The sequence below is a fragment of the Protopterus annectens genome, chromosome 2.part1 (genome assembly GCF_019279795.1).
Source record: "Protopterus annectens isolate FY-2018-M chromosome 2.part1, PAN1.0, whole genome shotgun sequence".
NCBI lineage: Eukaryota > Metazoa > Chordata > Ceratodontiformes > Protopteridae > Protopterus > Protopterus annectens.
In genome coordinates, this window is record NC_056729.1 from 1,640,656,613 (window position 1) to 1,640,679,764 (window position 23,152).

Here is a 23,152-nt window from a genome sequence, read left to right on the forward strand (position 1 = left end):
GCGGCCCACCTGAGACTCCAGGGAATGCAGGTTTTCCCGTACCTGGACGACTGGCTCCTCACCGTCCCAAGAAGGCATCTACTATGCTTAGCCAGGCACTACTTCCTCAACCTTGCTCCGCAACTAGGGATCACTATAAACTCAGACCAAGTCCTCTCACCCTGACTCAGGTGATAGATTTTATCGGGGCCAGACTGGACACCAACAGGCAACTAGTCTTCCTAACTCCCGACCGGTTGCACACATTGAGGGTACATATGCGGGCCATCTTTCAATCTTCGAAACCTCCGGTGGGATTGGTTCTGAGGGCCCTGGGGTCCATGGCAGCCGCAGTAGACCTTCTTCCCATGGCGCGTCTGAACATGAGGATTTTACAGTGGACTCTGCAAGTCCAATGGTCCCTTCATCAGTACCCCTTGAGTCACCCCATTTCTCTCAGCAGGGCCTGCAAGAGGGCTCTCGTTTGGTGGCTTCAATTGCCGGACCTCCAGGTTGGACGCCCCTTTGCCACGGCCCCCCCCTCTCGCCACGGTGACCACAGTCGCCTCTCGTCTTGGGTGGGGGGGCCTTATTCGGGCAGGATGGTCCAAGGCACGTGGAATGATTCGGAGACCTTATTGCACATAAATGTTCTAGAGATGAGGGCAGTGCTGTTGTCGTTACAAGTACTTCAGAGCCTTCTGCCTGCAGGAACAATTGCAATCCAGACAAGTATGTCTGTGGTATGGTATATCAACAAACAAGGGGGAACCAGGTCTTACCCACCCTGTCGAGAAGCCATGAGAGTGTGGGAATGGCTGATCTCCACCAACCACTTTCTCATTGCAACGCACATTCCGGGACGGACCAACATCCTGGCGGACAGACTGAGTCGCACCATCCTTTCAGCTTACGAGTGGTCCCTCAATCCTCAAGTAGCGAGTCGAATTTTTGCCGTTTGGGGGCAGCCCTGTTGTGATCTTTTCGCATCTCCCTCAAACACGAAATGCAACAATTACTTTGCTCTCATTCCCCCTGCCGGGGAAGCCCTGAGGGGACACCTTGGTGCATGCTTGGCCACCCGGTCTTCTCTATGCCTACCCTCCTCTTCCCCTCATGCTGAAACTCCTTCAGAAAGCCAGTCGGTTGGGGAGCAGGATGATCCTCATTGCCCCATTCTGGCCTCGCCAAGCTTGGTTCCCTTACCTCTGCTCTCATCGAGCAAATCCGCCCTGGATTCTAGATCCCCTTCCGGATCTAATTTCCCACCCCCCTGGGGCTCACACTTCCCGACCTGGTCAGCCTCAAGCTTATGGCTTGGCTTCTCCAGTTCCACTTGTAGCTAGGACTCCTGGTATCTCATCTCCAGTTAAAACTATCCTAGTAGCGGCGCACAAGCCCTCTGCTAGGCAGGTCTATGGTAGTAAATGGAGGCGTTTCTCTATCTGGGTGGAGCGCCATAATTTGGATCCTTTTACAGCCCCCTTGCCTGCGGTGCTGGATTTTCTTTCAGGTCTTTTTAATGGCGGCACTAGCTGTTCTACGGTTAAGGTTCAGTTAGCAGCTATCTCTCATTATCACGTAGGTACTGCGATGGGTCCTTTGATTACTATAAAATTGTGCAAAACATTCCTAAGGGGCACCTTTCTACTTAGGCCTCCAATAAAGGAAGCAGTACCTCCATGGGATTTGACCTTGGTATTACAAGCTTTGACGGCCCCTCCCTTCGAACCGGCGGCTTCAGTAGACCTCAAATATTTTTCTTGGAAAACAGCCTTTCTAGTGGCTATTACTTCAGCCAGGAGAGTATCTGAATTGCAAGCTCTTTCTGTGAAACCCCCATACTTAGCCTTTCACAAGGATAGGGTTTACCTCAGGACCAATCCCTCCTTCCTCCCGAACGTAGTTTCTGAATCTAATATTAACCAATCTATCAATTTGCCGGTCTTCTTTCCTAACTACCAGAATAAAGGGGAGTACAGATTACATTCTTTGGACGTGCATAGACAACTTAGATTTTACATTCATAGGACATCTGGTCATAGACAATCCAACCAGCTGTTCGTCTCCTTTGCTAAATTTAATCTAGGTAAACCAGTCTAGAAAGTTTCCTTATCGAGATGGATTTCACAGTGTATCATCACAGCGTATCAAAATTCCGGCATTCCCGCACCTCAAGGAGTTCATGCCCACTCAACATCTGCCGCCTTTAAATCCAGGGTTTCCTTGGATGATATCTGTTCAGCAGCCACTTGGGCCTCATCTCATAACTTCATCAATCACTATAAATTGGACATTATCTCCAGAGGGAGAACTTCTTTTGGCTCCGCAGTGCTCCAGAATATCCTTCCATGAAGGCCACCCAAGGTTTAGGTAGCTGGGGACTCTGTCCCACAGGTTGCAGACCAAATGAAGTTAACTACTTCAGATTAAGAAGTTATGTACTCACCATAACGTTCCATCTGACTAGGTAAACTTCATTTGTCTGCAACCACCCCCCCCTCCATCCCCCTGACCTTCAGATGTGTTTCATGACATATAGTGATGTACCATTTCTGATAATGTAGTTAGTTATCTACTATATTGCTTGCGGGCAAACTTCATCTGAGGTCAGTCAGGGTTGGCAGGGGATTATGGGTAAGGGGAGGAGGTAGGAACTCGGATCTAAGCTTTGTAAAGTTGCCGGCTCGGATCCGAGATCGGATCCGTATCCCACAGGTTGCAGACAAATGAAGTTTACCTACTCAGATGGAACGTTATGGTGAGTACATAACTTCTTATTCTGCACTCCTGGCCAGACGAGATGGTTGTACTATTGTGTGCATGTTTTTTATTCCTGTATGTTCATATGCCAGCATATGCTGTGGGTATGCAGTGAGTATTTAAAGGATAATGTATTCTATTTCCTGGATGACTACACAAATCCATCTGCAATTACAGAGAATGGCATTGGAAATGATGCCTCAGGAGCTCAAAGCAGATTAGGCAGAAGAGGGATATATAGAGAGAGTAGTAGCACCAGTATGAGCAAGAAATGATCATCCTTTACCACCAATGGGCACGTGAGTCATGTGGAAGGGGAAAACCACGTGAGTCGTGTGGAAGGGGAATGCCAATATCTTGATGCATAGGTCACTGCAATACTTTTAAGAGGAGGATTTTGATTTGCAGAATTTCAGATGTCCTTCTAAACCAGTTGACCAAGAGCAATGGGTGAGGTTTTTAACCCTTTTACTCCTGGATACTGCAATTACTGCAGTTTCCAAACTTAGTGATGTTGATTTGTGTAAAGGATGTTAAATTGCATGTTATAAATTGATACCTGAAATGTATAGAAAGGCGTGCAGAGGTCACAGAAGAAAGTTGAGTCCACACATTCACACATGGATAAGTGAATATAAGGTAACCACATGTCAGATACAGCATATCCGACTGCTAGAGAAGTGTGTATCCTGTCCTGTAGAGGGGGAAGAAACTGTTGCTATCATCAAGTTAGCTTTAGACATAACTGTTGTTAAATCTGATGTGGTTCATATGTTCATAGGTTCATACTAGGCTATCTGCCCTGGGGCAATTATAAGCCTAGCCCGATTCTGTATGGCTTATGCCACCCCTTGATTTGAGTATACTGTGCCCTTTTTAAGGTTTAGTTTACTGTGCCTCTGTCTAATAGTGACACGGGAGTAATCCCTTGGACAAACCTACAATCCCCCATCCACCTATCGAGATTCTTCTTGAAGAGATTCAGTGAGGTGCTCTGCCTCACATGAACTGGAATTCTATTCCAGAGTGAAGGGAGCCTCTGGGTTATGAACCTGTCCCTCCAGCAAGTTCTGTTTATTTCTGGGCTGAGGTTCAAGTCCCTCGAGCGTGTGGCTCTAAGGGATTTAGATTTACTGAGGTGGAGCATGTCCATTAATTCTGGATTTGACATAGCTTTGTATGTCAGGCATAGATTGCCTCGAAGTAGGCGGTATGCAACTGAGTAGAGCTGGAGTTTTTTTAACCGAGCAGCATATGGCATCTGTTTGAGACCCTTGATCCTCTTGGTGAGATACTTTTGGGGTCTTTCTAATTGCTGCAGGTGTCGGGTAAGGTACATCCCAGAAGGGGCATTGTATTCTATGATGGGCCTGATGGATGATTAAAGGGGCATGATTACCTCTCTTGATCTAGATGTGAAACCCTTTGTGATGAGGTGGGCTACGTAGAAGGTCTTTCTAACCACTTTGGCAATGTGGTTTTCAAAGGAGAGATTGCTATCAACTTGGATCCCCAGGTCCCTAATAACTTTCTCTGTACTTAATGGGTTTCCGCCTATGTGGTAATTTGTGGGCACATTGTTTTTGCCAAAGGGTATGACTATACATTTTTTGGCATTTAGCTTTAAACCATGGCGCTGGCACCAGTTATCTGTCTCTGTGAGACCTTTTTGAAGGATGTTTGTGTCAGCTGGAGAGTCGATTATGGCGCCCAGTTTGCAGTCATCTGCAAACTTGGTGAGCCATAGTCCTCCCACGTTTGCCTGTACCTCGGAAAAGTATATACCGAACAAGAGTGGTCCCAGGACAGAACCCTGTGGGACGCCACTTGTGACCGGTTTCGAGTCTGACATGGCTCCAGCAACTCTCACTCTGTGGGTTCTGTCTTTGAGCCAGTTTGGACCCATCTTGTGACATAGGGGTTTATATTTAAGCTGGATAGCTCATCTATGATGCCCGAGTGGGGTATTGTGTCAAATGCCTTTGCAAGGTCCAGATAGGCTGTGCGAACTACCTTCCCTTCATCTATGGCTTTGGTGACTGTTTCGAAGAAGTCAACCAGGTTCAAAAGACAGGATCTGCCCTTGACAAAGCCGAACTGGGTAGGATCTAGTGTCTGTAGGTCCCCAATGTCTTTGTTTATGAGCTCCATGATGATCCTCTCCATAGCCTTGCAGACTAAGCTAGTCAGGCTTATGGGGCGATAGTTTCCAGGGTCCGTAGAGGCTCCACCTTTGTGGAGTGGGTCCACTGTTGCTGTACGCCATTCTGTGGGCACATATCCTTTAGTGAGGCTGAGATTGTATAGCTGTTTTATTTGAGGGATTAGTTCCTCTTGGAGTTCATGTAGGACGCAACCTGGGACGCCATCTGGTCCCATGGAAGCAGTGTTTTTTGCTTTGGAGACGGCAGCCTTCACCTGAGCATCAGAGTTTGGGAGGCAGCCCTCTGCCGGGATAGATACTTGCTCTTTTGGGGAGGGGGGTTTGCACTGAACCTGTCTGCCAGGATATTGGCGATGTCTGTGGGTTCAGTGTATTTTTTGTCGTTTAGAATCAACTCAGAACAAGTCTGGGAGTTGCATCCCATGTTCCTAACATAACTGAAAAAAGCCTTATGATTGTCTTTGGTGTCCTGTGCAATTTTTCTCTCGAAGCTGGCCTTGGAGGATTTTATGAGGGAATCGTAATTTTTTGCTAGTACTGATCAGAGATGCTTTCCCTATTAGGGATTTTGCTCTATCATGTAGTAGCGTCCTCCTTCTGTTGTACAGTTTATTTATGGCAGGGGTCCACCAGACTTGGACGCCTGCCTTTGGATGATTGGGTTTTGGTTTTGTTTGGGATAGCATGATCCATGCATTCCTGGAGATGTCCGTAGAATGCGTTTATATAGGATTCTGCAGTTTGGGCCGTAGTTTCCACTGGCCCTGGGGCCTTGAAGGATTACACTTCGGTTTTGAGAAGTGAGAAGTTCGCTTTTGAGAAGTTTTTCACTGTGGTTTTCTGGGCTGGGGGTGGGGTCAGGATGTGGACATCCACTGAAATTAATTTATGGTCTGATCTTACCAATGAGGGATATACTTCTGGTGTGGAGCATAGAGTCCCCATGTTGGTAATGATCAGGTCTAGTATGTTGTCCCCTCGTGTGGGAGTGGTGACTAGTTGTTCCATAGCATTTGAGTTTATAATTTCCAGGAACCTTTGGGCTAAGGTGCTGGGGCTTGAGTAGTGCTCCCAGTCAATGTTTGGGTAGTTGAAGTCGCCCAATATAATGGTGTTCGGAGAGATCTTCATGTTCTCCAATGTTTTCAGGAAAGCCGAGTGGGATTCCTGACTTTGAGAGGGTGGTCTGTAGGATGCTATAAACTGAAAAGCAGTCTTGCCCACTGTTAGTTGCACATGGATGGTCTCCGATACTTTGTGCAATGCCACTAACCTGGAGGTGTGGATATCCTTGATAAATATGAAAACTCCCCCTCTTTTGTGGTTCGGTCCACAAGGGAGCAATACTTCCCTAGTCAGTCCAGTTAAACCCTTTGAAGGAAAACCTTTTCAGGTATCTTTGGCCAGAGCATGTCTGGATCAAGAAGGGGAGCAAGGCAGCAGGCAGGTAGCTGTGTTTGAGGATATCGCTTGCAAATATCCTAATAGGGAATGACTTTGTGCATTACCTTGTGTACCTGTTGCTGCACACAGCCAGATGTGGAAGTAAACGTGGGGATTTTAGGCTGGCGTGTAGCTAAGCACCACACCTTCAACCAGTGCTCGTGATGCGTCTACTTCAAAGTCTGTGTGGGAGGAGCTGGTCAGTAATAGCAAGCCTAGTACTGGACTTATCTGAGAAGGGGGTTCTTCAAGGAGAGCAGTAGGTGGCAGTTGTCAGCATGCTTTCAAGGCACCACTGGCAGGAGGTACTGGACTTCTTTGGAAGGGAAGCTGTTGAGGGTTGCCAAGAAATAGTAGGGGCAGTCTCGTCTCTCAGATGCTGCTTTGCAGAGCTTGAGGGAGGAAGCCAAGAAGGCTTCTCATCCTGATAGGCAGAGGTGGAGTCCACGTATTGGGACAGAGGATTACTTATGCAGAGAATAGAGCCTTGAAAGAGGGCTAGAAGTAGAAATGATATAGCACTTGGTAGGACCTACCAACAAGCACTTCTTTCTGGCTGTAGTCCATAAATATTCCTTTTGCAGTCCACATGGACATAAAGCATACTAAAGGACAGCTTTTGCAGAATTTTTATTGGCTGAATGTTACTAAATATGTGAATGGATTCCTCAGGATCTGTGAGCAGTACCAAAAGGTTTTTCTGTGTGACCTTTTTATTCATTGTTTTAATTTGTTGGTTGGGATATTTTGCAGACTCCCTAATGGTTATGGATATCAGTTGGTTACAACAATCCTGTGTTTCTAAAGGTTAGCTAAACATTCCACTTACGCTGTGCTGATGATGCCATAAGAAAGCTGAAACATGCATTTCCACAGCTAGTGGGCTTTGGCTTTAGTGACTGAATCTGTCCATAAATAAACTTAAAAGAAAAGTCATGGACATTCAGAATTGCCATATAGCTGAAACACCTGACATGCTTAAAGGGTCATTTGCATATATCCCATGTTGCCTCTAGAGGTTTAAGGAATCACAGAGTGGAAGGTCTAGCCTTGCTAGACTTTTTTCTTTGGGTTTTTACAGTGCCAATGTGTTGGAAATGCATGAGAGAGCCAAGGCTGCTTTGATGCCTTTGCATGTTACTAAGGAACTGTTTCAGAGAGTAGATACCGAGAATGTGTGAAGTGTGAGGAGGTCAAGATACCGAGAATGTGTGAAGTGTGAGGAGGTCAAGATACCGAGAATGTGTGAACTGTGAGGAGGTCAAGATACCAAGAATGTGTGACCTGTGAGGAGGTCAAGATACCGAGAATGTGTGACCTGTGAGGAGGTCAAGATACTGAGAATGTGTGACCTGTGAGGAGGTCAAGATACCGAGAATGTGTGACCTGTGAGGAGGTTAAGATACCGAGAATGTGTGACCTGTGAGGAGGTCAAGTTCTGCAGGTAAGAAATATACCCTGATGGTGGTGTGTTATGCTGCTAGATAACCAAAGTGGTATTTCGGTCTTCCAACTTAACAGGAGACCACAAATGGCACTGATAGCTAGACATTTCCAAAAATATAGGTTGACCTGGAGAAACACCGACAGGAAGAGGTGCCAGTTTCAAATCAGACCTGCTGGTCTGTTTATGGAAGCTCAGTTTCAAATCAGACCTGCTGGTCTGTTTATGGAAGCTCTGCGAAATGCTTATAGACTACCTCCCTACCACTCACAGACCACTAGTCTGGTGGAAAGGTTTAACTCTGCACTGAAGACCATGTTGAAGTCATTTGCAGACCTGTTCAAGAGAGAGAGTGGGATGGGTACCTGCCCCATCAACTCTTAGATTTTTATTTCCTAGCATAGTATACTGTGATTCTAATAATTTTGAATATTCATATTTAACTATCATTTTTTTATTATTGCATCATTGGTGTCTCCTCATGCTTTATTGCATACTAAGTATTCCACTGTCAAATTGTACATATGTATAATTTTTTTTAATTACAGCTATAGCACTGTTTAATTTGATGTTATCTAGCTCTAGAGCTTTTCTTCCCAGGCCTCTGCTAAAGATGGGTGTTTAATACCCAGTTGGAATTTCCTGGTAAACAAATGTTAAAATAAAATAAGTAGAGAGGTTCTCCAGGTATGCACAGCTCCCCCCTGGTTCCTATCAGCATCTTGAACGTTGACAATATTGAATACGATATTGTCAACGCGAGATTGCCGAAAGTTCAGAACATCGAACGGGTAAACGGAAATCTCCTTACAGAGATTTCCATTTACTACAATGTAGTGTGTGTTTGTGTGTGTGTTTGTGTGTGTGTTTGTGTGTGTGTGTTTGTGTGTGTGTTTGTGTGTGTGTTTGTGTGTGTGTGTGTGTGTGTGTGTGCACGTGTGTGTGCACGTGTGGGTGCACGTGTGTGTGTTTGTGTGCGCGCGCACGTGTGTGTGTTTGTGTGCGCGCGCACGTGTGTGTGCTTGTGTGTGCTTGTGTGTGCGCACGTGTGTGTGCTTGTGTGTGCGCACGTGTGTGTGCTTGTGTGTGCGCACGTGTGTGTGCTTGTGCGTGCGCTTGTGTGCGTGTCTGTGATTACCACAAGGAGTATGTTGTACGGTATGCTCCGAACCTCAGGATTAGAATGTGGGAGTTCATGGGAATGGCCTTGGAGCACTTGCCACAAGCACAAAAGCAGCAAATCACCTGCCATTGACAGTATTCCTTTGGGCAACAGGTGGACACGATCCCTAGAGCTCTTCATTTAAGTTACTGAAGTCATTTTTTTTTTTTTTCATTTTATTAGTGATTTTTAGTCAATTGTCTACATGTTTTAGTCAGGGTTCTCTTTGCCAAACATTGTTTTTGTTGCCTGTTCAAAAAAAAAATTACAGTTCTCAAACAGTTTCTTACATGAGCATTCGCTATTTACATCCTCAAAAACCATTCACTCGTATGAGCATTAGATGTTGGAGCTGTATAGGGATGGGTGGGTTGGGTGTGTGTGTGTGTGTAATTGTCTGTTAAATTTGTGACTCACTGTTGGTGTTTTTTCTGTTACTGCATTAACAAATATGGATAAGGCTTCAGGTTTTAAGAAAAGTATCTGCCATGGATATAAAATTCCACACCGTGAATTCTCATGACTTCTGCGTCATGTTCCCATGGTAGGAACATCTTCAGGCCTTTTGTGACTCCTTGCAAGATAATTCCGGCTGTAGTCCCCCTTGGAAAGTAAAAACAAGATAATGTTAAAAGGTCACTTCACTTTGAAGTCTTTGGAACAGATAGATGACCAGGTCAGTAGCAAAGGAAAAAAGAGAGAGAGGAAAGGAGAAAAGAAAAAGAAACCTGGAGAAGTCCCCCGCAGTGCCTTATTCCAAAATTCAATGGCCTCCCCCCTCATAAGAGGCTTTGGTTACAATGTCTTTTAATCCATCCTTGTTACCAGCTGTGCTCTGGTGCAGCCCCCATATGGAGCCCCTCATCTCTCCCTTTTTTGGGGGGGGGAGAATTTGCTGGAGCTAATTGTTAACTTTTGATGCAGTGGATAGCATTGTCACCTCACAGCAAGAGGTTCTCCGGTTTGATTCTTGGTTGGGTGCCTTCTCTGTGGAGTCTGCATGTCCTCCTCATGTTCACGTGGGTTTCCGCCTCATGTTCACGTGGGTTTCCTTCGGGTGCTCCAGTTTCCTCCCACATTCCAAAGACATGCAGGAGGTGGATTGGATACACTAAATTGGCCATAGGGGGGTAGAGGTGTGTGTGTGTGTGTGTGTGTGTGTGTGTGTGTGTGTGTGTGTGTGTGTGTGTGTGTGTGTGTGTGTGTGTGTGTGTGTGTGTGTGTGTGTGTGTGTGTGTGTGTGTGTGTGGTGAAGAATTACCACAGCAGGGCTAGCCACCCTCGGTGTAAACCTTGGCTCTAGATTGTCACTGTTGAAGTGACACCCCCCCCCCCCCATGTGCCAAAATGGGGAAAAAGGGGTTGTGGATGCACATCCATCCACAACCTAGATGGAATTGTTGACTTTCTTCTTCTTCTTCTTCTAGTGGATAGCATTGTCACCTCACAGCAAGAGGTTCTCCGGTTTGATTCTTGGTTGGGTGCCTTCTCTGTGGAGTCTGCATGTCCTCCTCATGTTCACGTGGGTTTCCTTCGGGTGCTCCAGTTTCCTCCCACATTCCAAAGACATGCAGGAGGTGGATTGGATACACTAAATTGGCCATAGGGGGGTAGGGGTGTGTGTGTGTGGTGAAGAATTACCACAGCAGGGCTAGCCACCCTCGGTGTAAACCTTTGCTCTAGATTGTCACTGTTGAAGTGACACCCCCCCCCATGTGCCAAAATGGGGAAAAAGGGGTTGTGGATGTACATCCATCCACAACCTGAATGGAATCGTTGACTTTCTTCTTCTTCTTCTTCTTTTGGCTGCTCCCATTAGGGGTAGCCACAGCAGATCAACTGTTTCCATTTCTTCCTGTCCTCTGCATCTTGCTCTGTCACACCAACCACCTGCATGTCCTCTCTCACCACATCCATAAACCTTATCTTAGGCCTCCCTCTTTTCCTGTTACGTGGCAGCTTCATCCTTAGCATCTTTTTCCCAATATACTCTGCATCCCTCCTCAGTATATGTCCAAACCAACGACTTGCTTATTCTGAGGTAAAGAATTCAGTAAATAGTTCTGTGACTGTTGCTTCTCAGATGACAAATCATATTGTAAAATGTGCTTATGATACAGCTGACTTCCTCTAGTGCTTCTTCATCTGGTTCAGTTTTATAGAGACTTGCTTGACTTCATAATCAGAACCCTCCTGAAGATCTAAAATCAGAGTTTTTAATCTCACCCATGGATAAGGCAACCCCCTTTTGGCTATTCTGCAGCTGAGGTACTGAAGTGTGATGAAAGGGGACAACTGATACTTTTTAAACCATATAGTAGTATGTTTTTTTTTTGGGGGGGACTACTATACCAGTTTTCTGCAATCTATTTTTTTTTAACTGTTGGTAAGGGTGATTACATGGGATATAAACTTCATTCTGTAAAATGCATTGTGGTTTGTTTCCAGTGCTTCTTAGTTTTGTAGTGTTTGCACAATCCCCAGTATTGTGACTTTCACTATACAGGCCTTTGTCCATGAGTGTATTATGCCCAACAACAAGACATGTAGCTGTTTCCATATCTTATTTGCAGGACCTGCATTTGCCTCTCTCTCTCTCTCTCACATGTTCAGTGGACTTTGTAAATATTGTGTATGTAGTCCGTTATCCTGGACCGCCATTATTATCCGTTTATCTTTTGCTTTCAATTCACCTTTCGTTAACTGTCTATGCAACTGACCCCCTGAAGCCTCACCCACATATTGTGATATATTCTCCTCTTCTTGGTCAACATGTGTAACATGTTCTACCAAAGCCTATGTATGTGTGTGTGTGTGTATGTACATTTTATATATATATATATATATGTATATTAAAAAAAACCTACAATCCTCCAAAAGTCTCTTAAAAAAAAAAAAAACCTCAAACAGTATCTCAAAGTGAATTGGTTATGCCCATGTACCAACCCTGATTAAGTTATAAACTAAAAGCATATTCTGCAATTATCATAACTTGTAACTATATCACCAAGCTCTGCTTCCAGTCTGATGTCTCTTACTTTTAATTGTCTGTCCATGAGAATTGAGTCCCTACTAGGGAACACTACTAACCCATTGTATATAATCACTTTGTTTTTATAATTGTTTGCTAACTTCTGTGTAATCTATGTAAGTTTATCTTTGTGGAGCTTTTCTCCCCAGGCCTTCGCTGAAAATGGACATGTATCCAGTCAGACTGTCCCGGTAAACAAATGTAAATAAGTAAATAAATAATTAATATATATATATATTAGGGAATTTCTCTATCTGTGCTCATTGTATATATTATACATTATGTTGTTTGCTCATCCCAAAATGGGCAATGTTCACATATTTCATATTAACTGCTGAAACTTCTGTTACCTTTCACTGTAACCATGTCATATTTTTCACTCTTAATTTCTGTTGCATTCATTTTGTAATTGTATTTCTGTAATTTGTATGCTTTTACTTTGTAATTGTAATGGAGCATTTCTCCCCAGGACTCTGCTGAAAATGGACACTTGTCCAGTCGGACTACCCTGGCTAAGAAATGCTAAATAAAAAATAAAATTTCTCACCTGATACTACTTATAAGAAGTCAACTTAGACTACTGGTAGCCATGTTTTAAAACTTTCTCATTGTTTGGATCTGGTGAGGTCAGAAGATATGTATGCAGTCCTGTGATTGCAGGTCTGTACATGTAATCAATTTTTTGGAGGCGAGGCACATACCCCCTTCAGAACAAGGAATATATAATTTTGGTTTACTTTGATTTTTATAGCATGAAACATTTTTTTTGTTTTCCTGTACAACTGATGTAATACCTTTTGGATTAAGGCTTTGTGGGGGAAGCTGTGAACACAGAGTTTATGGAGACCAGCTGTAGTTGGGTAGAAGAATAAGCTGGAGAGAACACTTAAGTGCAGTCAACGATGGGTTAAACTGGAGAGCAGTGAAAGGAACAAGACAAGAGTTAAGTTATTCAGGCTTTTAAAACTGGTATACATTTTTATTCATAACATGTATATATTTTTTTAAGCTCAGGAAGTATTGGATAACTTGAAGGACCGCTGGTTCCAGGCTGATAGCCCACCTGCTGATCAGTTACTTGATGAAGATGAGTTCCTCTCCTTCCTTCATCCTGAGCATAGCCGAGGAATGCTGAAGTTTATGGTTAAAGAAATTGTCCGAGATTTGGGTAAGTTTAATAGTAGTTTTAAACTGTAATAGTGTTCAGCATGATATGTTAATTATGGGCCAAGATAAAAAATGCCACAGGAAGATTGATTTGAATACTGCATTTACAGTTTGTTGAAAGCTGTGACTTTTAAGAATTTTCACATAATATGCTGATCAGGTTTCCAGCTGGAGAAAATGTTTACTGTTGTATCTTGGCTAAATGAGCAGTTACAGATGGGGGTTACTGTTTTGGTGTGTTGCTTCTCTGGATGCTCTCTATTGTTATAACTATTGGAATAATCACAGGTCTGGGTAACTGGCATGGAGACTAAGCATTTATTTAACTTTTGACCGAGTTAGTGCCACTAGGCATGTAGCCTGTTTTCAAGGGAGATTTGAGGTACTATGTGTAGATAACGTCTGGCTAGGAAACCAAGGAAATTGCCCTCCTCTTTTTGATAACTCATTTGGGATTTTTTTTACATCCCACGAAGATGGTGCCAGCTGGGGTACATGGGATCTTGGCTTTAACATCTCATCAGAAAGACAGCTCCTCACTAGTGCAGGATCAATTGATACTACACTTACTGTCAGCGCTGGAACGTGAATGCAGGCACTTTGTGTAGGGTATAGAACCCACAGCCTTCTGACATTCTAGGCATCCTGCAGAACTAGTAATACTGCATATTTTATTTGGATCAGAACAGCCTGAAACTGCTCAGTTTTTTTGTGACTTTATCCTATTCCTGTACCTCTCTCAATTTTCTTTTCCAGCTGGGGTACTTTGCCATATGGACTCTCTACATCCTCTCTGTGTCCACATGGGTTTTCACATGGTGGTCTCATTCCCTGCTTAGTCTAGGAAAACAGTTGGGATAGTGGCCCTAATGGTTAAGGTGTTTGCCTTACAAACACAATGTGCAGGGTTTGAGTCTCACAAGGGATAACTGGCTAGGCTTAAAATGGCTCACAAGGGCAGTTAGCTTAGTACTAATCTATGAACCTATGAAGAGTTTCGCTGAAAGGCATTTTCGATGTAGTGCCGCTTGTCGATTTTTCCTTTTGATGGCCGGACATATAAACCCTTTGTGGCCTGTGCAGGATTAATTCCTGTGTTGCATCCGCTGAGTGACAAGATGGACATTTTGGTGTGGGCTTAAAAAGCAGATTCCCCTACCATGGTTGGAAGGCAGTGGGGTGCACTGCCTGAGTACATTATAGTAGGATAGTTGGTAACCAGAGATCATTCGGGGGAAGGCAGGGCAACTGGAACAGCAGTATAATAATTAGGCTTGTATTAATTCACCTGCCAGCATTGTCTACTGACCTGTTTCTCCTAGTACTTCATAGGTTCATAGATTAGTACTAAGCTAACTGCCCTTGCGAGCCATTTTAAGCCTAGCCAATTATCCCTTGTGAGACTCTAACCCAGCACTTTGTGTTTGTAAGGCAAACACCTTAACCATTAGGCCACCCTCCCAACTGGCATATGCCTTATATAAACACCAGTATTACCTTCTGTTATCTTTAGTTCTGTCTGCTCCTTAGAGGGCTGGGCCTCTGTGGTATCAAAGCCTGAGGTCTCCACAGCATCATGCTTACATGCTGGGCTGGTGGATCAGCATGGTACAGTGGTCACTGTTGAACTTCATGGACTGTTGCTAAACTGAGCTGACAACGAGCATGAATTATGGCACTGACAAGCCTGTTGAAGGCAGTGACGTACATTTTTGTAGTGACTGCTGGGGAATGCATTGCACCTCCCCAAACCTGGGCAAAACTACTGGGATGTTCAGTTATTGTCTAGGCAATCCAAAGACAAGGGGTCTGAAGCAGAGTCATTGTGTTCATACTCTCACTGTCTGCTGTTGTCAGGAAGTCAGAGTTACTGTTTTGAAAAGTTTGTTTTCTAAGAAGTTATGTATCTTTGAAGATCTGCAGGTGGTCATTTTGGACTTCTCTTCAGAAAGCTCCAGATTGGCAGAGTTTTGAAAACCTGCTTTCTCCATATTGAATAGCACTTGTGTTTCTTGGGTTCCTGTTATTTTTGAGACCATGAGTCTCCAAAATTCACTCCACTTATGATGAGGGGTGGTTATTCTTTATGGGCATAGTGCAAGGTATGAACTTTCCTTCAAATTGCACTTAAATATTTGGAAGTGTATATTAAGACCATATCTCAGAAAATTACCCTTTCTCTGAGGTACAACAGTCCAAGTTTAGTTTATGTAAGTAACAAGGGGAGTGTATGTGGAGCGGGGGAGTGCTACCTACAGGGTTGTGGTGGTATTTCAAGACTCTGTACTCAGTCTCAAACCTGTGACAGAGAAGCCCTTTGACAACATCACACATGCCATCTAGGATAACATGCCCAGACTTTGCATTCCCTGGTTGCTATCTCAATCTTAACATCAGTTGTGTTTGATACCTAAATTGCAAGAACATTGTGTGCTCCTCCATTTATCAGATCACAAGCCTTGGTTAACTTTGTTTATATATCTTGTGGGAGTTCTGTTCCATCAAAAGTTGCCTCAAATGTCATAGCTTCAACAGTCATCCATTGAAAAAGGCACAGGAAGCTTGATGCTTATGTCACCTCACTTGAGGTTGTAACCTTGGATAAGAGTGAGGACTCGCCACAAAATCCCAGGTCAGAGCTTAATAGGAGTAGGTAAGGGATTTGGAGTCTAGACATAGTCGTGACTTGCAAGTGATTTCTAGCTCCTAATATGACATCTGCTGCCCGTAACCTATTAAAAGTGAGCTTTTTTTCTTCTGTTTCAGCTAAAGATTGCAGAAAGAGCAGCCCCAGCAGTCAACTTCATAGACCAAGTACCATAGTGTCAGCATCACATGGTGACATTTCTAGAGCATCCCACTGGCCAACCAACCATGTAATTCATAGTGGGCCCTAGTTAACCATGAGTGAAAGATCAAGGGTTGAACACTGATTTGGAAGACAGCTGTTTTTTGACTCTCTGGTAGAAGACTTCCATCTCAGCGTAAAGGCTCCATTAAGATGGGGTCATTTTAGGGTTGATTCTAGCCTATCCTGGGCACTCTATTTAACTTGTGTCTTATTTATTCTACTGTCAGGGTAAACTTTTCTGCTGTTTTAGAGTATCATGTCTTTGCTGGTTGTAATACTGTGGCCCAGGACTGATTTTGTCATTAAATGCATTCTGCATCTTCACCATCCTTTAATGAACCATGCTCCTTTTGACTTAAGGTCCATGAGGCCCAAAAGAATGAAGTCAAACCCAGCTTCCGGCCTAAACTAAACAGATAGTGAAAAACGTGATAAAGCATGGAGAACCTGGAAAAAAATCCAATATTTATGCCAGCAATCAGAAATGCAAACCGCGTAGAAATAATACCAAAACCAAAATCTACGGTTATAAAACTACTGTATAAAATTACAGGTGGCAAATTAGAACGACTCTTAAGATATTCTGGTTCACCATCAACAATCTGTTACATCCAGCCTACACAACTCAACCAAACCCCAAAACAGATACACTACATGACTCAACTACATGAGTCAATTGCTAACCAGTTTAATTTGCACTTTGTAAATTTGTTCCCTCTCCCTTAAACCCACAATCTACTGCAAGTAGTATAACACCATCAGGACTGTACAGCTAATTCTCAAGCATCATCCCAGCATCAGGAAACTACTGCTTTGAAACCCACCCACCACCCTTGCCCCAGACCACTTACCAGCTGAATACATCAAAATAGCTGTAGATGCTCAGATATACTCGTGTCCATCTCATTACGTCCGAGTGATGCCTCCAGGTGCATCTGCAGTTTACTCCTACTGATGCCTCCAGGCATCAAATGTTGTTTGTTCATATTTGCATCAATAATTCCAAAACCATGCTATGTACAAGGTTTCAAAAATTTCATCTACAATCTTACACAATGCAAACTTAACTGCATTAATATTAACTGCATTAATATTTGACCTCTAATGCCGATAAATAGATATTAACTGTTGTTTTTAGGATATTAATTTTATACAGGTATAATTTTCACATTTTTCTAAATATCTCAACAACCAAGTATCAGACAGAACTCTTTAGTCTCTTACGAAAGCTCTCTGCTAGAAGAATAAAACGCTGCTGTCAGTATGTATGTAACTTGAGTGTTTGCTGAGGTATTTATGTTGTTTACAATATATTACAAATGTAATAGTTACTGTGTTTACTGTGACTCATAAAATTCAGTTTAAGACCTAGAATCTAAAGAATATTACCATGTTAAAAATAGTTTGTGCTGAAGGCTCCATAGATATGAACATTTGTTGGAAATGTGAGGACATAATTTGATCCTTTCAAAAGGCTTAGGCTCTGCCCATTGGAAGTTCCAATGCAAACTTCCTGAGCTCCATTGAAGATGAACCAGTCTGTCAAGGAAAGCTATGTTCCCACTGAGTGGAAACAAATCATATATACTTTGTGTTCTGTAGGGTTGGGAGGGTGGCCTAATGGTTAAAGTATTTGCCTTACAAACACAAGGTGCAGGGTTAGAGTCTCGCAAGGGATAATTGGCTAGGCTTAAAATGGCTCACAAGGGCAGTTAGCCTAGTACCAATCTATGGACCTACATAAGACTGGAAACTGCACTGGCCAGTCCATGTATAGGCCCATAGCCATCCTGTCTCCTGTGTCTAAAATACTTTAAAAGGGTATGCAATCCCAAGTTCTTGTCTGCATGACTGAAAACTCACTAATTTCCCCAATACAATGTGGTTTCTGTACACATCACACCACCACCACTGCACTACTAAATTTTGTTACAACAATAAATCAAAGCAGGAACAGCAATAACCTTTTCTCCATGTTTTTCTATCGTCGTCCAGATCCTTTGACAGTGTCACACCAAAAGTTACTGTGCAAGATGTCTTCTCACTATCCTGGTTTAACAATTACCTCTCATACAACAAGCAGTGACGTGTGAAAACATCATCTCTTCCTTTTTCCCAGTAACCGTAGAAGTTTCTCACAGCTGTGTATTATCTCCACTACTTTTTAATGAATCTTTAATGTATTCATTAATGCCTTGCATTAAAAAAGTAACAAGCAGCCGTCATCCAATATGCAGAAAAGTCAGCAATCTGCTTTGCCAAAAACATCTTTAAACTACACCAGTACACCTGAGAAACTACTGGAAACTCTCATCTATGTAAAACCTGAAATTCCATACCACTCTCTTTGAATATTAGAAAACACTAAGTCTTTTAGGTGTTCTGTAATCTCAGCCTCCCAAACAGGCTTAATTTGTACTGCTTTGGATTCTCCCCAGCATTTATATACAGCTTGGGTGTCTGTAGAGGCTTTACTTGTGTGTACTTACTGTAAAAGATCTGTATGAAGTCCTTCTGCAGTGATGTTTAGCTTCCTGCCATATACCTGTGTTTGGATGGTCCTCTGTATGGTATTGCAGATGTGTTTTCTGTAAGGCTTGCCAAGTATGTTGTTTTATATTGTTTGCTCGTGTCTTTTGTGTATGCTGTTTCAGTTTGTGGGTGATAAGCTGTGAGGAGTGCACCTGTTTGGTGCTGACTTCTAGTCTGGTACTTGCTATCTTGTTGTGCATCTATGGGATGTGTTCTTGTCCTTTTGTGCATGAGCTGGAGATGTTCTTAGAATTGTGCCAGGCTGTAAATCCTAACACTTACCCTGTGATACTGGATTTTCTCAGATATTATGACAGTAGTACATTAAATTGTTTTCCTGCTGTACTATTTTCTTGGGTGCTGCATTTCATTTGTGTGTAGTAATGTGTCATAACTTACCTCCGTTTCTGGTACACTTTCTAAAATAGTATGCGCCCTCCCTGCTTCCACTTGAGAATATTTTCCCCTTATGCTTTAGACTCTTCGTCTCTTGGGAGTTTCTTTCCTGTCTCTCTCTGTCAGCAGAGCAGCCATGATGTAGGTGGGTGTATGTTGGGGGTAGTCTCCTCTAAGATTCCAGTTATAGGAAAGTGAGTAACAATTCCAACCTTCTGACATTGCTGCATTCCACAGGTTCTTTGGGGATGACTGTGGCTTCTATCCACTGGTGTTGGTCCTCCTGCAGCTGTTTTTAAATTGTCCATGGCACCCTGGTATGAGATAATGCCTGTGTCATGTTGTGCATCTTTAGGCGTTATCCCCCTCATCTTCAATTTTAAGTGCTTCTTGTTTGACTGTGTGTTTGGTTTTGCTCTCGTCACTTGTTTCTGGCCTTCTCTGTCAGCTAATACTATATATTGACAATTTCTTTTCCCTATGAGAAAACATTTTAATTTGGTGTATGTTTTAGAAAATGTATTGCTGTGGAATGTCCTACTATTCAGCTAAATCTGTTCACAAATTTGGGTGTGTTAGCCTGACTCTACTAAAAGACTCCATGTGCAGGATGCCTTTGTCATGGAGTTGTTTATAGTATTGACAGCTGTAAGCAATGTGCACAATTTGTGAAAGGCTTTACGGCTAATACACTTCTTAAAAAAGACAGGAGACTTTGAAAGAAACATCCAAAGTTTGGTTATTGAAAATTACTTTAAAAGTCTAAACCTTAACATGTAAAGAAAAATCCTGAAGGGAAGGATGCAGCAAATTCTAAAATGAAGTATCTCTGACTTCAGCAGTGAAATGCGTATGAAGTATCACATAAGGATTATGTTTCCCATAACAGTGGTAAAATTTAAGAATTTTTAGTGTTTCTGGGCAGAACAAAAGGAAAGTCCCTAGTATAGGTAGTGCTGTTAAAGGAAACCTAAGCTACTAAAGGCACTGTGACCTTTAGGATATAGTCTGCTGTTGAGGCTAAGAATGTTTCCTCAGAAAAAGACTAATCTTCCAAAAAAGTAATTTATGGTATTCCCCCAGGTTTCCATTATGTTAGGATATCTTAAAAGCTATACATTTTCCTGACCACTCAGTAAATTTTGCTGGTAGACTAGACAGGAAACCATGCCCTTTGAATGTATTTATTTATATATTTTTTGTTTATACGTGGTAAGCGAATAGGCCCAAAGACTCTTCTCAGGCACAGCCTAGGCTGGAATTACAAAGAGTGACGATACAAATACATGTGAATAGGTGAATGTCGTTAAAAATTAACAGTTTAAATATTACATCAGCATGGTTAATTGTAAAAACAGTCTTAGAAGTATAGTCAAGAAAGATAGAGTGGGTAACTATAGTTATGGGTGAGTGGAAGGCAAAAAGTGAGTACGTGTTCAGAGTGAGACAGGGAGAAGACGCAAGTTAAAAGGAAGATACCAGAAGTGGAAGCTGAGATAAACGATAATACACACACACACACAGGGAGAGAGAGAGGGGTTGAGTAATGCAGGCAGTAGACAGCAGTGTCTTATGACTGACTGACTTCTCTCTTTGGTCATAATTCTGTGTTCCTGAAAATCTGTCTCTCTAGTTTTTATCCATTTACAGTTCTCGTGTGGAAGCTAAAACTAATCTGCTCAGAGGACTAGGCAGTTAAGTAAAATAATTTCATATTCTATTATGTCTCAACAGGCTGCAGTGTGTAATTCAAGTTCAGTGTGTGTGAGAATTTTAAGTTTGCCATCAGGCAGAGGGCCATTCTGGTATGAGGAGAGAGGTGTGTAGAGCATGGCTGATCTAGTGTGGAAGCAGAGGGTGGAGATCTGAAGGCAGGCAGTAAAAGACACACTGACTGAAGGTGTGCGGGGGGGGGGGGGGTGCACTTAATGTATATAAGTTTTAAAAAAAAAATGTATAGGAATCAGCACCCATCTGCAGACATTGGGCTGTTGTCTCCTCAATCTACTGGAAAATGTACTCAATGCATTGTTTTTTATTTTTTTTTTTTGAGACCGTAACAGACTAAAAAATAATCTGTATATAGTCCCATACAAACTAACAGAATTATGACATAAACAAAACTTATCTGCAGAAAAAGTATCGTATGCCTTTCCTTTTAAGGCTTTATTCATACATATATTTGTTAACTGGGTAAACCCTGGGGGCACAAATACCCCTTCATCTCTTCTCATGGTTCTCCTTGTGACACTCTCCGGTTAAGAGACTTGCTTATTGTCTCACAGCAGGCAAATGGGGGTGGAAGGAATCAAACTCTGTACCCTTGGCTTACAAAAATCAACTTGCTTTTTTGGCCATATTAATTTTTTCTCCCTTGATGATTACATGTTGGAGGTTTAAACCTGCCTGTTGAATTGGCAGTGCTCTGTTGATAATCCCAGGACTGATAAAACCCCTAGCAGTGACAGCTTAACTCCTAAAGTATAACTTAAAAAAAAGGCTTTTATATCTTCGTGGGATTCAGACTGCTGCACTTCTTCTAAATGTGCTGTATCATACTTCACTAGCACACATGGCTGGATGAGCCCATTGTGCAGTTTTGAAAATGGAGTTACATTTGAACAAGATCTGCAGGGGAAAAAAAGATGAGCAGACCATCTGTGCAGCTCTTAAATGTAGACTGTTTTATGGAAGAGTTAGCTAAAAGCATTTGCTTTAAGGGATTTTTAAGTACTTAAGCAACTAAGATGAGATTGGAAGTAAAAACTGTCATATTTGAGGACTGCATTTAGGCAAGGTTGTGCTGTTCATTTCCTTATGGTCCCAAGCACTGGCACCGTGAAATCTGACAGAGGTTTGCAGTAATACAAACAGTTCTAACAATATGTCCAGTTGCCAGATGTGTTCAAGGGAAGTCTCCTGTAGTCCTTAGAGTCAGTAAAAAGTCCACAGTTAGAGTTGGCCAAGGATGAATGTGTTTATTATCCACAACTGACTGGTCCATTTCTTGACTAAGTACTCTCTCCCACTTGCCCTTTGCCCATTAACATATTTGAGGAAAAAGACTGAGAAGAATTCACCCTCCTGGACATAAAAACACTAGTTGCCTGAAAGTGACCTTGTCATTCCCATTTTAGCCGTACCTAGCTTTAAGTTGCTCGATAAACTATAAAACCACCATCCGGCTGAATGTTTGAGTCGGGTACAGCAAGTGGAACCTTAAATGTTTATCTTAAGGATCATTACTGTGGTAAAATTCCATAACCATGGAATTGGTAACTTGTGGATGTCAGTTTTTTCCAGTTTGGCTTTAAGAGCAGTTGGACCTTTTTGGCAAGAAAGGAACAGCTGCATTTTCTGTAGGAAGCCAGTAGTCCCTTCCTGGCAAACAGCGAGAGATGTAATCCAGTCTGTCAGTTTTGTGTTGAAATTGTCTTAAAGGTTTTTCATGCTTGTGACAGTACAGCTTGCTGCTGGTATGGTGGTCAGAAGAAGCATTTGGCCGAGTATTCATTCTTTTCCTGATGTGTTTAAGGGACAAGCATTTGAATGATTCTCTTGACTAAGAACTACTCTTTAGGCAATAATTTGCAGGACTATCTTCAAGAAATTGGAGGAAGTGCAAGTGACCCAGTCTGTGAAACAACTCTCCCATCAATCACCACATCCTTATATTGCAGGAACTACACCACCAAACTGCAGTCTTTTATATATAAAAAAAAAAAGCGCAAAGGTTATTGGAAGAGAAAGGAAACTTTAAAGCGACTGTTGAAGTTAGGGCAGGGGGACAATGGTAACGTTCAGCACTGACTGCTCAGTCTCCCCTTTCCCATCTTTTGTGGTGAGAGACTGTCTTCACTATGCAAATCAATTTGACTTTGACTTTTAACTGATGGCAGGCAAGTAGTGTATCCTCTGGCTGCTAAATAGATTTAAAAACATTTCCACCAGTGTTAAACATGCGTTCCTTTCCTCAGTGTCAGTTTTTCTGTCACTGTTTATTTTAGCACACTATCTGGCAACCAAGACTATAGAGTTAATTATCACCCATGAGAAAGGGCAGAGGCTTTTATTAAAGGTGTTTTCTAATGTCTGACAAAGAAGGCATATGGAGACCTCTGCTGGATCTGTTGCTTGTTAACAAGTTTGTGTTAGTGTACAGAATGACCACACTGCAGGCTGTCAACCTTTGATTGGAGAAATGCCCTACTAGTTATCTT

The 23,152-nt window shown here is 42.6% G+C and overlaps 1 protein-coding gene across 2 annotated transcripts in view; it reads left to right on the forward strand.

Moving 5' to 3' along the window:
- Positions 1-23,152, forward strand: part of SDF4 (stromal cell derived factor 4) — a 469,287-nt gene that overhangs the window by 315,389 nt on the left and 130,746 nt on the right. For both annotated transcript variants that reach the window (XM_044063075.1, XM_044063074.1), the window contains exon 5: positions 12,996-13,154. In XM_044063075.1, the coding sequence (XP_043919010.1) occupies positions 12,996-13,154 (159 nt within the window). The remainder of the gene's footprint in view (positions 1-12,995; positions 13,155-23,152) is intronic.